The following is an 11,914-nucleotide window of genomic DNA, read 5'->3' as shown; positions in this document are numbered from 1 at the left end:
TAAAATATTGTTATCTTTGACACAAAAAATTATAAAGGATACTGAGTCGTGAAAATTGCATATTACGTACTGCACTATTTTATTTTGTGCTGGGACTTTATTCAGATCAAAGTAAAGAAGGTTAAATCTCGTGATTTATCGCAATAATTTTCACGTGATTTCGTCGCTTATTGACCTTATTTGACCTTCTCGAAAGATACGGAAGTGTCACTTTAGAAGGCGGATCCGTAAGTTTAAACAGCAAAATTATCGCTTTTTTCTCACCATTTTGTAATTTAAGTAGTGTTCTATATAACCTTTATGTCCTTTTGCTGCAAGTGACAGCATTCTGATTAAAATGGTAGAACAGTTAGGAATTTTGAGCCTGTTGAATATGTTTGTTTTGATGACGTTCTTTTCAGTGGTGCAAAATTCGTCACCCGGGCCGGTACACATACGTATTACGCGTAATTTATGAAACAATTAAAATAATTAAAGAAACATATATCTTCATAAAATCAGCATTACTTCCGACAATTGAAAAGATGATCACATAGAAGTGATAAAGAATTTGGGAATTTAGATTTTACATGTAGTTCGGATGACCGGCGCGGACGACCATCCCTATAAAGTATGATATTTACAGTAATTTCTTGGCCAAACTGGAACATGCGTGTTGCGTCCATGTTAGCGTACTATAGCCAAAATATTAAATTCTCGATCATGAGAGCCAACTTGGGTACGCACAGTTATTTGCGTCGAGCGTACTACGCAAATACCGGCGCTTCCGGCGCAAACACAGCTTTTGAGAAGTGACCAATCACACGGTCGTTGCTAGGTAAGGTCAAGGTTCGGTCATGCAGGTCGCGCGATCGTGTTATTCTATGAAAAATACGCTGACGCAAAAGGTACATCCTCTCATGATCGAGAATTTGTTATTTTGGCTATAAGCGTGTACGCAATGTAAGGCGCGTGTATGCTTTCTTCTGTACCGCGTTATATTAGCGCGTGTTTAACGTGGAGCCGGGCCACTAGCGTTTATAGTGTTCCAGTTTGGCCATGAAATTACTGTAAATATTATACTATATAGTTCGCAACTATACCTGATCTCATGTACCAATACCTTGTGTATTGGTACATGATTCGGCGGGTATACTTCAGCAATAGCGAATAAGTGGTCGTTTTTTACTCTGTTCAAAATGTCACATGTACACCAAATACAGCCCCCGAAATGGTCTACTTTTTGCGTGCCTTAACTCCGAAACAGTTTAGTCAAAGTTAAAAATGCGATCCCCAACCCTTTGCTTACCTTGGACGAATTTGCAGTATTTTCCGCTAGCTCCGTGTTGAAAAATGGCGGTACATGCCGGTACAAACATAGAAATGGCCACATTTGCTTCAGTCCTGGTATGAATATATCCTCCGTAATCCAATGGTTGCAACGTGGGCATCACGATGATAGTCTCCTACACAACCAGCTTGTGTCGGCCTGACGCTCGTCGATCCTAAAAGTGAGGACAGCGTGAGCTCTTACCTGCGTAAAAGTCTGTTCGACAAAGGCAATAAGGATGATTGACAGCGCCGTTCATTGGGCGGAGCCATGATATTACAGCAGACAGGTTGCGCTGTTCTCTGACCTTGACTGTTAAATCACGTAGACATACCGTGACCTGGGTACACGTACAAAGCTGGGGGGGTTGCGACTGCGACCGCCATTTTGACACGCGGTATCTACTCTTCAGAAAAATTACTTTTGGTGACGTTTTATATCAAACAATTTTCGATAACGGATTTCTACTAGGATTTCAATTTTTTATTAATGAAGGTGCATGTAGTTTTGAGGAATAACACGGGATGTTTCGAGTTTTATTTCAACTGGTGGTGTAGGAAGGTGAGTGAATTCGTGAATGAGGCTGGGGATTGAGGTTTTGTTGTTTCAACGATCCGGTAGTAGGATACGAAAACGTAGGCTAAAATGTTTAATGACGCCATGTTTACATGAAAACATTAGCTGCTGCGAGGTCAGTGTCGTTGAATTCTCTACCTAAATTCCTTTCAGGATATTCTGATTTCACTTATTTATGATGTGTACGAAAATTCACCATATAAACTCAAAAGTGTGAATGCAAGCTGTTATTGCTGACAATAGAAACATTGTTGCAAAGTCATTAAAAACAGGTATGTATTACAGACGTTCTTTGGCCGAAACGAGATACAGGCTAGTTAGGCAGTCTAGTTCGCAACGCAAACTTAGAAAAACGAGCAAACAGACACATCAATCATTTATCGGTATGACATTTTCGTAATTGGTGACGCCCTATCTACAGAGCTACTACGGTATGGGTTCCTCGTACTACGACCATCCCCTGCTGCTGAGGGCGCACAGAGTTTTTACAAGACATACTTACTTCTTGTCCCGCAATAACGGGAATTCCTTTACCAACCGGACTTTGCTGTCCTGCAATATCGGATAATCCTGTCATAACGAGACATTATGTTTTTAACATGCTCTTCGGGCTAAACGATTGAGTATCGCATGTCGTTAATAGCGCCATCGTGTTCAGCGTGAAAAGAACCCCCTAAGTCAACCATGGATGGCGGGGGTTACAGCAAAATGGGATGTTACTGATATTTTGCTATTTCTTGTTTTCCATTGAAATATAGAGACAATTCGGACAATGCAATAGAGTCATTCCATATCGAATTCCATATCAACTCACCTAATTTTCAGAAAAGGTTGGCTGGTCACCCTCTCAGATTTTCTTTAAAATCACTTATATCATAGAGCTATGGGTCAAATGAACACATTTCAAACGGTATGTCTCAACTCCTTGTCATTTCTGAGTTATGGCTCGTTGAATATTTGATGTTTTTTGGCGCTTAATTTGTCCACTTCGCATTGAAATGCACACAAAATTGTCGTAAATACCAACCCAAATTTTATTATGTGGGAAATGAGCCACCATAATCAAACTCACATATTCAAAATACTTCTATGATGTTCGTCTGTACCAGAAATCAAAGTGGTGTCAAGCCATCTTCATGGTTAAATGACTGTTTGGAGATTTTTTTTCATTATAATCCCAACTACATTGTACAGTTTGCACATTGAAAAGTGAACTTTGACGTACGTGATTTGAAAAATTCTTGCCGTACCTTTTTGATTCATTTTTCAGCCGGACGGTTACGTTTATGCCACGCATCGATCGGGTATAGGGATGACCGGTTCTTGTGTATATTAGAATTCTGTGGGCTGACGTCACAAAGGAAAGGGGATATAGCCTTGTAAAAGCAGTGTGCGCATGTTTTTGGCTGATCAATATTCATGTATAAGTGATCAGCCAATCAGAGTGTCTTAACCTAAAACCCCCTCAGTTTTCATAAGGCGCCAGGAGCATACTCACAATTTACATCACATTCACAATATGATGTACAGTCTCACTAATTTGTAACATAATAAATGGACAAGGACAACGTACATTTGCAATGACCTTATTCTACTATGGTGATAAGTGTGTTGACCTTCCTGATTCTTGGTTGCGTCTTTTTCGGGGTATTGATGGGGTATTGATATACCGCTGATGCTATGGAATTACAGTACAATTTGCCCGATGCAAGGTTTGTTCAACCGGGTGTTCAAAATTACAACTTTGGACGTACTATTGGCAAAAGATATTATTGCCAAACATTATAGAATAGAACATTTTATGTCAACTTGTCAAAATATTGAAGAAATGTGCTCCCTAAACTTGTGGCGATTAGGCAAAATAATTCCCATTCAAATGCATGGGAAACTGAAAGTGCATAACAGGCTACTTTATAATGAATTACTGTACAAAAAAGCAAGTAATGCAGCATTTTTCAGCACGGCGATCCATTTTACACAAAAGCAATTTTATTTGAAAAATCTTACTATCACTGTATGATAATTTTTGTAAAAAAAAAATGGGGCCCATCACGATTCACGATCTTCTGCTACATGTTTCAGGGGCATGGCTATTTATTTTCCAACTTAGCCAAGAGTCGGACGTGGACAACTAGTCATCCGCCAACTTTTTTGGTCATCCGTATAAATCCCCCCAGTCGGGAATCAATATTCAACAAGCACTATACACTATATACTTCAGTCATGAGGCCTACTTTCCATGATGGTTCGAATTTTCTCATCTGTTTATTCTGATCATATTCCCTATCGAGTTCCCTCTTCTAGGATTTAGAAGCTTTAGAAGCATCAGTATCTTCACCTAGACCACACCCGCCCACAAAGAAATCCCGAGTGAGTGGTGGGCTCCAAAACTGAGTGGTGGGCTCTGCCGCCCACCACCACCCACTGTAGCTACAACCCTGGTGACTGGCATGCACACCAAAAAAATGGTCTAGGGGTACTAATTTGGTTGAATACACTAGAGTGGGGTTTTTTTTGTGTGTGTGCAAATATTTTTTATTCCAAATGAAATAACAATCTGTCAAATCCTATCCTCACCATGCAGTACATAGCATATTACGTAATGTTGAAATTGCCAAAATTTGTAGAATGTTGCAAAAAACAAATTGGATTCAAAAATTGGCGATAGGACAAGAAGCTAATGATCCACTTTGCTTGTTTGAGTCAATTATTATTATTATTTTTTATTTTTTCCTTCCACAGATTCTATCAATATGACTTAACATCATCAATCAATCAAGGTCTAGAGCACATTCAGCTTTTATTTGACAAGTATCTATTCTCATTAGTTTGTTGATCAGTCGAACATCCAAGATGCCTGCTGAAGCCAAGGAACCGATGGCATTGTATATTGCCAAGTCCATGTCTCAACTCAACGAGAAAGTGGACCTCAAAATGGACAAAGGCTCATCAGTGAAAGCGTAAGTGATTCAGAGGAGGAGGTCATAGCTTTATTTGATGCCACCAAGTTGATAACTCATGTGATGCGAACAAGCAAAATCAGTCGGAACTCACAAAATATTAAATTTTCAATTTCTTATAGTAAAAAGCATTTACACAGAGAACCCCATTAAAACTGAACAACCAGTTCCAAAGATATGAGCAATTAAAGAGTTTCCGAAACAAGTGCCTGAAACAAAAGGAAATATTTCCTTTGTTTTGTTTGGCTATATCTCAAAATCAGTATGTCCCGAGTTCCAACTGATTTTGCTTGATTGTGATGTGATCAAGCAAAATCAGTCGGAAGGTGGAAATATTGATTTTGAGTAGCCAAACAAAGGAAGTATTTCCTTTGTTGACCCCATACAATTGTGGGGCTTATGTTATCATCCAAATGGTTGGTTTTTTGTAAGCCTGTCTGCCTGGTTGTTTGTTTGCTTGGCTGTCCGGGCGGAAGCAAATTCATTAATCCACTCTGCAGCTCCAAAGCAATAACTGTCTATAATAATGGTCTTTACTTTGTACACACATCTATAATTTACACACCCAGGTTGTTGAATTTACACATCCAGACCTTCAAATCCTACCTAAGACCTTGTTCCGATCAGTTCTAGCCTTTCCAGATCCTATCCGATCAATGTTAAGAATGATGACTGAACATGCATCATAATGTACACTTGTACATTGCGCTGTCATAGCACTGGTATGTCAAACCAATTGCGCTCCAGTCACTCACCCTGACAGGCTCCATGACCGGGCTCCCAGACCAAAAGAAAGAACCCCGGTCCATTTAAGCTCAACGAGAACCGTCCCCGACCAGACCAAACAGGTTGATCCCGACCCGTAAAATTCTGAATTTTTAAAATCTGATCTGCTGTTGGTCCAGAGCTTACGTAAAATGAAAATGTTTGGTATAATTTAAGATTTTTCCCTAGAGATAATATTCAGAGTACATTTAAAAAAATAAGAAAAACCAAGGAACAAACTGGAATTGCAGGAACATTCAGAAATAATCTAAAAATAGTGAAATAAAGTTATTTGCCAGTTACAACCATTAATTTTTCCCCTATATAGGTATTGTAACACAGCAGCCAAGATGTACAAGGCCGCCAAAGAAGCCCAGGTCAAAAAAGACGAAGAGCGAGCATATGTGCTGTTCATGAAATTTGCAAACTTGGTACAGCAGATACGTAAAACAAAAGGATACACAGCTGGAGACAAGGTACACAGCTACAGGTTTCAAGTATTTGAGTAGTAGTTGGGTTATTGGAAAATTTTAAATCCTTCATTTTACTGGGGAGGGGTGCTAAAATGCTGGAGTCATGTTCTTGGTGTTGCCACCCAAACTCCATGCTGCTATGTGACTTGCTCCCACAAAATGAGCATACATGTAAAGTCACCAGGGCACTATAAATTGCCAGTCCATTAAGGGAAGGGTATGAGCGTTTGGACAGTATTTATTGTGGGACATTAGAGCACATCAGACATATCAATTGCATTCTGAATACGAAGAATGTCATTCTGATATCAAATAATTTTGAAATTCGCAATGTAATACACATTTTATGGCAAATGATTAAAAATTGATATTTTTGATATTTAACAGTACTCGAAGTAAACTTTATAAATCTGATGATTTATACTTAAAGTGTACGTAGATGGGATGCAAAGCCGACGATCAATTGAAAATATTGACCTTTCGTATTGAAGATAATTCTGGATTTTTTTTCCAAAACATCAAAAAAAAAAATTAGGTCTCTTTGGGAAAAAAATCCATATCTTCAATATAAAAGGTCAAAATTTTCAATTGATCGTCGGCTTTTCCTCCCAGCTACATACACTTTAAGAATATGTCATTAGATTTATAAAAATTTACTTCGAGGACTGTTATATGTGTACATCCATATCAAAACGATGCACTTGTCGGCTGCTACATGTGTCTCATTTCACATAATAGCTAGGACTAAATACCAGACTCATCTCTGAAGTGGAGAGGTCACTTCAAATCATCCCAAGTCACATGGTTTAGGAATACAGAGAACATTCCTTAACCATGTAACTTGGGGATGATTTGAAGTGACCTCCACTTGGAAGATGAGTTTGGTATTTAGTCCTAGCTATTATGTGAAATGAGACACATGTAGCAGCCGACAAGTGCATCGCTTTTGATATGGACATACTATATATATCAAAAATGAAAAATATCAACTTTTAATAATTTGTCATAAAATGTGTATTATATCATGAAATTCAAAAAATGAAAATTATTTGATATCAGAAAGACATTCTTCGTATTCAGAATGTAATTCGATATGTCTGATGTGCTCTCATGTCCCACAAAAAATACTGTCAAAACGCTCATTCCAGATCCCTTAAACACAACAAAATTCAATAGAAATTCTGGAGGAAATATTGATTTTTGAAGACCAAAGTTAGGAGCCATTCTATTTAATTTAATTTATTTTTACCAAGTTGATAAAGATCGGATAAGGCCAAGTAAAAAATAAAACATGTTTCACGTCCGGGTTTTCGAAAAAAAAGGAGGAAGAGGGGGCTTTTTATTTTCTATTTTTTATCGCATAAAATTGGTGTAAATACCCATACTTAGAGCTGTTTTAGCGTATACAATAATGCCTGGAAAAAGGAGGAGGCCCTTTTTTATTTGTTGTTCTGAGAGTCACACCCCCTCTAATGATCACAAAACCTTCCTAAGTGTTTCTTGTATCTTAACAAGGCTATAGAATGCATCCCAACTTCCTAGACATATTTTTTGAAAAGTTATAACTGAATTTCAAAAAATAAAAATATATTTGAGGAAACCTCCAAAAAGGAAGCGGGAGGGGACGTGAAACATGTTTATTTTTTTATTTGGCCTAATAATATTGAATGGCTTATTTTTGTGTGATACAAAAAATACACATGTATATTGCACTTAGAACACAAATATATTCCTTTATCATACACATTTAATATTATCCTTATTTTTCATTACCAGGAATATTTGAACTCTATGATGGGAGCAAACAATGTGATTGGTGCAGTGGATACTGCAGAGGCACTATCCAAATCGTTGGGCAACAGGTAAAGAAAAATTTCTTATCCAATATAGAATCCGCTGCCGTAGTACCCGTCAGTAACCATTGGTTACTGGTTCAAGCCTGGACTCATACACATGTTCTCGAAATTTGATATGCCATAGGCTTTGTGTTGTGATCCTTTCGGTCAGTGGTTCGTAACAAGGAAAGCGTGAGCTAGCGAATAGACCTTCGCAATTAGTTCAGAAAGATGTAAACAAAAACACAACAACCAATCACACACTGGTGCGTGGAGTGGTTTGATTGTTGACACTAATTATCGTACGCCATGGAATAGAGTAAAGATTATAAGAATGCTTCCGTCTGAAGATCCGTCCTTCCTTCCGTCAGTCCGTCCTTCCTTCATTGTGAAAAATTATTTCTCAATAATTGTGTTTGTAGTCGCTATTATTTATAAACAGGAATAAATGTAATAGAGTTGGTATCATTGTGTGACGTTTTTGTTAAAGTTTGTTCAACAAAAAAATTATATCGGATTATGTTTTACTTTTGATGTTATGTTTGTTAATTGGTTTTAATGGTTAAAGTTTCTTTTAGTAGAGAGAAACTGTAAAACTACCATTGATTTAGAAACACTGTATATAATTGTTCCTGATTTTTCAATTGAGTACACACTCTGTGTGTACATGTTATTAGCACCTTTTGTTATGTCTTTGACTAATATACTCTGAGTAAATAAAATGAGAGCTATAAAATACAGTCAATTAGGCAAGGCAAATATGTTGGGGAAATTGTAATACACCTACCCATCATGCAGTGGGAGTTTTAATGATATTTTGCCAAATGTAATCAACACCTGCACTCAGAAGGTCACTTTAATCAATTTGCAATTTGCATTGTGGGATATGATGCCATCAATCCCATGTCTAGCCACTAATCTACACTCATAAAACTAATATCATTAGATTAAATGGCCATTAAAATTGATAAAAATCTAGATATTTGGGTTGCCTTCAATTCAAAATTGTCACAGTTGATGAACATAGAACGTTATAGAATACATGCAATGTCAAATTGGGGGGCAAGGGGTATCATTTTTTCAATCAATTTAGTATCCTTTGTGTCGTTATCATTATAGAATAAAAATTCCTTTAAAAAAGGAATGGGGCCCCCAATGGGAGCTTTGATGTGAGATGCTGAAATCCGAGGGGGGGAGGGCACTCCCACTGTGAAGGTGACGCGTATGTGTAGGGCTGTTAAGACCCCCTTTTTCACCATCGCTGTCACCAAAAGACCCCATTACCAGTACATGCTGTGTAAACCAAAGACCCCATATTTTTCCTTTAGATCTATCACCCAAAGACATTGAAATAACAAAGCCATTTGAAGTCATTTAGAACTAGAAATTCAATTTTCGAGGCTTCTGTAGGCTCTCACACAAAGACCCCATTAAAAGGTCATTCTCACTCAATGCCCCCCCCCCCAATAATTTAGATCCAAACGGATCTACTCAACCAATGACCCCATATTCTGTACATTTTGGTCTCCCTGAATGCCAAAAACTATGCTCTCACACAACGTTATAGGCCCTACATGCAATGTTAAATTGGGGGGGGGGGGCAAGGGGGTATCATTTTTTCAATCAATTTAGTATATGCATTGTGTTGTTATCATTATAGAATAAAAATTCCTTTAATAAACAACAAAAAACAGTAACAATCCTGTTGACCCTGGCTGGAGAAAATTATAAACGACTGCAAATTAATCTATGAGTAAATTGTAGGTCAATGAATTATGCAAACCACACAAAATAACGTTGCACAAGCCAGTGATCTCCTTGCAATACAAACAGCACAAAATAGCGTACGATACGTTAGGCGGTCTACTTGTTATGTATCACATTGCTCTTACTTTGCGCAATGTACTGAACACATGGTCCAGAAATTGATTGGTTAAATATGTTTTGATGGTCGCACATGATCTGCACTACGATGTAGGCTGGCTGACTTATACACTTCTACTCCTCGCTGACGATTGTGACTGCTGAGTTCACTGTCCCTTACTTGTACTACGACGGAGGCTGGCTTTCACTAATCAACTCGTAACCTTAGCAGCCTCAGTTGTCAGCAAGTTTTAAGAGTTGATTAGTGTTGATTAGGCTGGCTTACGCCAGATCATAGACTACCTCAGGCACTACCTCTGGGCATGTTTGTATATTTGGTAAAAATAACATAACACTAAACTACATCCCACAATTACTAGTACCATAAGGACTGAAGGTGATCATGTTTGTGTTTGCAGGTACTCTGAGCTGAAGGAAGCAGAGGAGATCAAAGCCAGATTAGACCAGAGAGACAAAGAGGAGGAAGAAGCCAAGAACAAGAGCAAAGATGGTGCCTTGGTTAACGGAGTCAATGGAGATGCAAATGAAGATGAAGAGGAGAAAGTTATTGGTAAGTCTGTGAGAAGGTTGGTTTTTCTAACAATTTGTAGGATAGTATCCCAAATGGCGTCTAATAGACGACAATCCAGTGAAAGGATATGCCCTCTATATTCCACCACATGGGAAGAGGAAGCCAGGATGGCTGCATACACTACACTTGCAGTATGTCCAGCACGTCCTGGGAGATACTGAGGATATGCTGCAGCCAAACACAATGTTTCGCTAGCTCAGTTGCATAAAGCTTTTAGTAGCTTGCGCAGCCGACTGATGATGATGATCCCAAATTTTTAGGAGCAATCAAGGCCACAGATCTTGCCATGTTCACTTGGGTTTGGTCTTAAAAAATTGTCAAATTTTCAATGCATTGTTTATCATAGGTTGCTATTGTACCAATGTTTGTCAATGCCCACTGCCCTTTTGGCAGGGGGAAGGGCATTTTGCTGCAGAGATAGAACTGTGAAAAGGTAAATAATCTGTAATAGATAATCTGCCCAACGACAAAGCTCAACAGGTGCATCAATTTTTATTTCCCTGTCAATCACAGGTCAAGATGGCTCCATCACCTCTGAAGAGTTGTATGGTCTGTTCCAGGAAGAGAACAAAACTGTGTTGGTGCTCGACACCAGGACAGAAGAGGAGTTTGAAGACTCCCATATCGTCTGCAGGAAATGTGCAAATATACAGACAAGTGCTATCAAACCTGGGTAAGGATGTGACATAATGTGCTTCACATTCATATATCATTCTCACACATTTTTCTTTTTAACCCCATGAGAACTAGCTGCCAATTGGCCAAAAAGAAGTTTTCATTATCAATTGGCCCAATCGGCAACATTGTTAGAATAATTTCACCACACAAAAAAATTGGGGTAGCTTCATTCTGATTGGTCAATTACAGGATATCTTCACTTAAACACCAATCAGAGGCAATGTTAGATCGACAGGTAGTGCTCAGGAGGTTAAAGTCTTTTATTGTTGTGCAAGTAGGTTGTTAAATTACGAAACCATGGCTAATGTGCGTACGTATGTGAGCAGTCAACACTGGGGATAGCAGTTTACATTTAAAGGGTGCGTTATTATTCCCACTGTTTTATCAAATGGACATGAAATGTTGTGATCAAATTGGCCTCTATATGCTTGTTTGGTGAAGTAGTTATTAGGCTTGTTATCAACAGAACCACTGTCGCCAAAATTGTCGACAAAGATAATTTTTTTTAGATTTTTCTGACAGTCGATAAGAGACTATCACTGTTGACAAAATAGTTAATAATAAATTATGCACAACTAGTAGCTACTTCAAGAATAGTAGCTACTTGTATTAAAGTACTAAAAAAATACCAACCATGAGCCTACCATTCGTCATCATTGGCCGTCATGGATGCATGAATAAATGCATTGAGTGCTAAATTTGTGCTAAATTTGGAAGCTTTATAAAGACGATATTTTTCACTTGTTTGTCGACAATGATTTGATGTCGGATTCCAAGTTTTGGTGACATGTTGCTAAAGAAAAATGAAACGATAACAACCCTAGTAGTTATGCATAATAATTTGTACAAAAATTCTCTGGTTG

General features: G+C 38.1%; 1 protein-coding gene across 1 annotated transcript in view; it reads left to right on the top strand.

The window, feature by feature from the left end:
• Positions 1-175: 175 nt before the first annotated feature.
• LOC140142089 (ubiquitin carboxyl-terminal hydrolase 8-like) overlaps positions 176-11,914 on the top strand; it is a 32,343-nt gene continuing 20,604 nt past the window's right edge. The window contains exons 1-6 of the mRNA XM_072164045.1: positions 176-227; positions 4,628-4,845; positions 5,939-6,086; positions 7,860-7,945; positions 10,201-10,352; positions 10,887-11,046. Of these exons, the coding sequence (XP_072020146.1) occupies positions 4,739-4,845; positions 5,939-6,086; positions 7,860-7,945; positions 10,201-10,352; positions 10,887-11,046 (653 nt within the window). The 5' untranslated portion in view covers positions 176-227; positions 4,628-4,738. The remainder of the gene's footprint in view (positions 228-4,627; positions 4,846-5,938; positions 6,087-7,859; positions 7,946-10,200; positions 10,353-10,886; positions 11,047-11,914) is intronic.

This window comes from Amphiura filiformis, chromosome 20 (genome assembly GCF_039555335.1).
Source record: "Amphiura filiformis chromosome 20, Afil_fr2py, whole genome shotgun sequence".
In the NCBI taxonomy this organism is placed as follows: Eukaryota; Metazoa; Echinodermata; class Ophiuroidea; order Amphilepidida; family Amphiuridae; genus Amphiura; species Amphiura filiformis.
This window is presented reverse-complemented; position numbering and strand designations above follow the sequence as displayed.